The 6,420-nt window shown below is 34.8% G+C and overlaps 1 protein-coding gene across 1 annotated transcript; it reads left to right on the forward strand.

The window, feature by feature from the left end:
* Positions 1-400: 400 nt before the first annotated feature.
* Positions 401-6,006, forward strand: LOC149784097 (uncharacterized). The gene has a single exon (XM_089932182.1). The coding sequence runs from the start codon at positions 1,007-1,009 to the stop codon at positions 2,570-2,572; it is 1,566 nt and encodes a 521-aa protein (XP_089788308.1). The 5' UTR covers positions 401-1,006; the 3' UTR covers positions 2,573-6,006.
* The last annotated feature ends 414 nt before the right edge of the window (positions 6,007-6,420 follow it).

Genomic DNA, 6,420 nt, shown 5'->3' on the forward strand with positions numbered 1-6,420 from the left:
TAGAATCCCCATCCCTTCATTCGAGGACGGATACTCCAAATTTTCCTTGTAACGAAACCCTGTGATTTATTGATAATGCTTAATATATAATTAAAAAAAATGAAGAAGAAAATAAAATAAAAGAACGCATAATCTAATTTTAAACTCAGTGAAAAAACAAACACACATCACTGCCTTTTTCAGTCAAGCCATTGTTAAATACTAATTTATGTCTAAATAATATTTCTTACCAGTATTTAAAACCGAATTAAAAATTACTTTCATACATCATGAAGTTGTTTGTTTGTATTTAGAACTAACTGCAAGATCACAATTTATCTTCTTGTTTACTGATATTTGATGCAGAGCCTGGAAAGGTTACTCGTACATCCAGGCTCTACTAGGCAAATGGCGGCGCAGATGAAACTGTTTACAGATGTATTATTGCATTTCCTCCAGTATGTCGCAAACTGAACGAAGTTTGTCGAGCTGTTTTGAAAATTGGACTGTTATTGATTACGACTGACTTAAGGAGGAAAATAGCACACCTAATTAGGATAAACTAGCAGGGTTGGAAGTACCGAGTGGTTTACTTTGCGGTATATTGTTACAGGTTAGACACCCCACCCATCCCAACCCTTGATTCATGGAGGATACTTCTAATTTTCTTTGTAACGAACCCCTGTGCTTAAAGGTAAACATGCGGACTCATGCTTGATACTTAAGCTAAAATTTGTGTTCTAATTAAATATTTGAAAGACGTGGGGCCTAATCTTCAGAAGCGTTCCACTTGGATGCATGAAGATAAATCATTCCAGTATGAAGTTTGCGATACAATGTTTGCATTTAGTGGCAATTTGAAGCCATATGATCATACATACTGATGATAAACCATTCAAATGCTTTAAATGTTTAAGTGTGGCGTTGATGTAAAGGCGCACATCAAGATACATACTGGAAATAAAAAACATGTATATGTAAACTTTGTGATACAAGGTTTGGACAAAGTAACCATCTCAAGAACAGGATGAGGATGCATTCTGGAGATAAACCATACAAATGTGAACTTTGTGATAAAATGTTTAGACTGAGGAGTTACTTGAAGGGGCACATGCGGATACATACTGAAAATAAACCATACAAATGTGAACTTTGTGACAAAATGTTTAGACAGATGAGTTATTTGAAGGTGCACATGCGGATACATACGGGAGATAAACCATACAAATGTGAACTTTGTGATAAAATGTTTAGACTGAAGAGTTATTTGACGACGCACATGCGGATACATACTGAAGATAAACCATACAAATGTGAACTTTGTGATAAAATGTTTAGACAGAGGAGTTATTTGAAGGTGCACATGCGGATACATACTGGAGATAAACCATACAAATGTGCAGCTTGCCATAAAACATTTAGTGGAAGTGGTATTTTCAAAAAACATTTGATAATACACACTGGAGATAAACCATTCAAATGTGAAGTTTGTGGAAAAATGTTTAACTATAATAGTCTTTTGAAGGACCACATGAAGACACATACAGGCGATCAGCTATTCCAATGTGAAATTTGTAATAAAATGTTTGCTCGTGGTAATAACCTGAAGGTCCACATGAGAATACATACTGGAGATAAACCATTCAAATGTGAAGTTTGTGAAAAAATGTTTAGCTATAATAGTCTTTGGAAGGACCACATGAAGACACATACAGGCAATCAGCTATTCCAATGTGAAATTTGTAATAAAACGTTTTCTCATATATATAGCCTAAATTGCCACATGAGAATACATACTGGAGATAAACCATTTAAATGTGAAGTTTGTGATAAAACGTTTCGGCACAGCTCTAATTTAAAGACGCACATAAAGAGGCATAGGCCCATCGAAGAAAACACAGTTAGATGTGTAGTCTGTAATGCAGTTTTTGGACAAAGTACTTATTTAAAGATCCACATGAGGATACATACTGGAGAAAAACCTTTCAAATGTGAAGCTTGTAATAAAATGTTTGGACAAAATAGTAATTTGAAGAAACACATGAGGATACATGCTGGAGATAAACCATTAAAATGTGAAGTTTGTAATAAAACATTTCCACATAATTATTATTTTAAGGTCCACATGAGCTTACATGCTGCAGAAAAACCATTCAAATGTGAAGCTTGTAACAAAACGTTTGGCACAAATGGTAATTTGAAGAATCACATGAGGCTACATAATGTAAACAACCCATACAAATGTGAAGTTTGTGATAAAATGTTTGTTCAAAGTAGTAATTTAAAACAACACTTGATGATACATACTGGAGATAAACCATTTGAATGTGAAGTTTGTAACAAAACGTTTCGACAGAAAGAAAATTTGAAGGGCCACATGAGCTTACATACTGGAGATAAACCATTCAAATGTGAAGCTTGTAACAAAACGTTTGGAACGAATGGTAATTTGAAAAAACACATGAGGCTACATACTGGAGATAATCCATACAAATGTGAAGTTTGTGATAAAATGTTTAGCTATAATAGTCTTTTGAAGTACCACATGAAGACACATACTGGACAAAGTAGTAATTTAAAACAACACTTTTGATGATACATACTGGAGATAAACCATTTCAGTGTGAAGTTTGCAATAAAATGTTTTCTCACTGTAATAGCATGAAGGTCTACACGAGAATACATACTGAAGATAAAACATTAAAATGTGAAGTTTGTGAAAAAATATTTTGGCACAGTTCTGTTTTAAAGACGCACATGAAACTACATAGTCCCACCAGAGAAAAAAATATTTTAATATGAAGCCAGTAATGCAGTGTTTGGACAAATTATTTATTTTAAGTCCCACGTAAAGGTACATACTGGTGAGAGGCCCCAAGTGGTCTAAAGTGCTCTGCATTAGCGATCTTTCCATCTCACCTCTGTCTGCATGGGTTCGAGTTTCGGATTCAGCCATTGTGGGTATGTGAGAAAGCTTGCAGTAGCTTCTCATGTGTCGGTGGTTTTTCCCGGGTTCTTCCTCCACCGTTATTACTGGCCGCCATGTATGGCCTATCGTGTGCTGAAAAATTGCGTTAAACCCTACAAAAACATACAGGTGATAAACCATTCAGATGTGAACTTTGTAACAAAAAAGCATTATGAAGGAGTGATGGGTCACATGGGCTTACATATTAATAATAATAATAATAATAATGACCTTATTTAAAGAGGGTAACACAATTAGCTAAAAAAACTAATCTACCTTTAGGCCCTCATACAAAGGAATTTATTCATTTAAGCTGGTGGAGAAAAACCATTCTAATCTGAAGTTTGTAACGAAATGTTTGGACAAAATGTTGGTTTAAAGAAGCACATGAAGATACATAGTGAAAATAAGCCACATAAATGTGAAGTTTGTGATAAAACATTTTTGGACAGAGCTCGTTTGAAGTACCACATAAGAATTCCTACTGGAGATAGACCATTCACATGTGAACTTTGTGATAAAGTATTTAGGCAGAGCAGTATTTTGAAGATATATTTGAGGATACATTCTAAAGATAAACCATCCAGATCTTAACTAGGGCTAGAATTTTAAAGTGCAGAATGCTTACTGGATATTAACCAAGCATATTTGTGATAACATGTTTGAAGAGTTCCAGATGATGTACTGTAGATAAAGCATTCAGCAGTGTAATGATATGAAGAGAAGGGCGAATGATTTAAAATCCTGGAGAATAAACAGTTGGCTTTTTAGTGGAATAGTATGATATGCAGAATGGACTGTTGGAGTCTGGAGAGTATTATATGATCGCACCCATCTGTACACACCAGCAAGATATTTACGCTCCTCTTCTGACAAACATATACTCATTGTTTCCACTATGAAAACGAAGTCATACAGACATTCTTTTGAATACCAGGGCCCAGCAATGTGGAATGAATTGCCCACTGAACTTAGACAAAAAGACAGTGATCTCATTCAAGAGTACTCTTAAAACTCACTTATTTTGACTGCAAAAACAAACTTAAAGACCTAATAGTGTTTCTTACTTCAGATATTTTCAGCATGTATTTTTTGTTTTCTAATTTCATTGTGTTTTTTTTGTTGTAATCATATCATTATATATATATATATATATATGTTTTTATGTTACAGGTGTTGTCTAATGTTATAAAGTGCTTAGAGCTTCTAATGATTAGGCCTATACAAAGTCCTCATTATTTTTATTATTAATGTAGACCAAAAATTAAGTGTTTGTTGTCATTTTCACATGTAATTTGTCTGAGCCTTTGGTTACAAAACTGTCACTGTAGCTTATAATCCGAAGTCAGGACCAAAACGAAAGAAAGAAATACTCATCACAGATAGAACTTTATCAATGATTCCTGGTTATTTATTGTGAAAGCATCAATAATGCCTCAAATGCAATAAGTTTGGTCAGGTGGAAGAAATAATCAAAACACTCAAGCTGTTTCCATGAATACTTTAATAAATTCTCAAAGTTATATCACTTCATTGCCATTTGAAATTGTGTAAGCATACTTGAGTTAGAACTATAGGAGCAAAATAAATGAAATTCTAAATATTCCACTGAAATCAGATGTGTAATCAGAGCCTGAACATTACACTGGTCCGAGGTTCGGGACCAATTTTATTACCTGCAATCCAGTCATATGTTGTTGTTGTAGGTTTTAATGCTATTTTTCAGCACATGATAGGCTATACATGGCGGCCAGTATTAATGGTGGAGGAAGAACCCAGGAAATCCCCGGGGAAAAAACACAGACCCTTGAGAAGCTACTGGCAAGCTTTCTCACATATCCATATTGGCCGTAATGGAGAGTGCTTTAGACCACTCGGCCTCTCTGGGCCCCTCCAGTCATATGTAAACCGAACCAGTCTGTAGGACCTTGAAAATTTATTCCTATTACTTGTTGAACACAAATGTACTTTTTAATCCTGAAAAATCTTAAGAGTCATAAAAGCGTACTGATGCAAGCAGAAGCTGCACCATACTGAGAGGCTGGTGTTGTAAAATATTACTGTAAAGTAGTGTACAATATGCTGTCCAGGAGACTAAACAAGATCATTGTCAATCAAAGGCTTATCAGTTCTATTCCATAGCTAAAACTTAGCATTAATAGTATCAGATTACCTTATGTTCTAGAAACTAAGAGTTTGTTTACAGGCAGAAGGCAAGAATTAACCACAGAGATTTTGTCTGCTGCAAGACATGTATGACGGTTGGGTGTAAGAAACTCCTGTTTTTAAAGGATGGAAATTATGACAAAAATCAACATTTTTGGACCTCACAGGATAACTGGGATACAACGACCATGAGTTGATTATATACGGAGTAAGTAACTCATTCAGGGGCTCTATTGAAAGGCGCATCCAATTTTATTACAGACCCACCAATATCATGAGTATATTTATTTATAGTAAGTAAACATACATCACTCAATCACCAAGACCATGATTCCCTGCATATTTACAATGCTGAGTGCATAACCATTGATTTCCTATGTCAGACAGTCCAGAAATATTTGATTTCTGTCCTGATAAGACCAGTTGATTTCTGTCCAGATAAGATTCATTAAGACCAGTCGCCCACTGACTGCTTTCTTTTGAGAAAGCACAGGGTTTGACGCATAAACTCAGAGAGACATGCCAAAGTTAATTAGAGGTTGTATAGTCTGCCAGGTACCCAGAGTTTCTTCTGACTTTCCCCATCCCATGTTAGAAAATATGTAAAACTGGGTAGCAAAGAGGAGAGGAAGCTCATGCTGCCTACCGAGTGAATGTTGGGGCTTCTGACTGGCATTATGAATTTTTCCTATCTATTTCACTGAATGAGCTTTGAATGGCAAATGGTTTTTTAAAATTTTATTTGCATGTTTGCTATTTTTGGATAACTTTTAGTTAACTACAACACTGACATTGAACAAGGATCAAACAATAAACCGCAGTCCTGTGATTTGAAAATTATAGAATATGAAAGTTAGTAAAATAATTATGTGACTGCATAAACAATAAAGTAATTGTATGAATTTTTATTTAATTTTGTTATATTGTTCCATCTTTTGTTTATGTTAATTCACTGTAGTAAATATTCACATGGCAGACTTAGCTTTCAGACCAGTCCTTGGCATATGCTGACCTGGAATGTGTAGGACCACTGTGTCAGATGTGAAATTTTCAGGCCCTGGTAACATTTTAAATAACTCCAGGGTGCTAGGTTGTTCATACATTACTTCTGTTATTGTTAACAATAGTGTATCAGTAGAGTAGACAATAATATAAGAACTATTTATTAGAGGGTTTACAGGTCAACACTATAATTACACTTAGGCATATAATTCCAGCTGTTAATAACATTATATACATGTATGTATGTATGTTATATATGGCATAGTGATAAGAAGTGTCGCAACTAATCTCAACACCATGAAATC

The sequence above is a fragment of the Sinohyriopsis cumingii genome, chromosome 14 (assembly GCF_028554795.1).
Source record: "Sinohyriopsis cumingii isolate HCF-2022 chromosome 14, ASM2855479v2, whole genome shotgun sequence".
In the NCBI taxonomy this organism is placed as follows: domain Eukaryota; kingdom Metazoa; phylum Mollusca; class Bivalvia; order Unionida; family Unionidae; genus Sinohyriopsis; species Sinohyriopsis cumingii.

Coding starts and splice junctions, on each gene's coding strand:
- LOC149784097 (XM_089932182.1), top strand. CDS start 1,007: ATGAGGATGCATTCTGGAGATAAACCATACAAATGTGAACTTTGTGAT.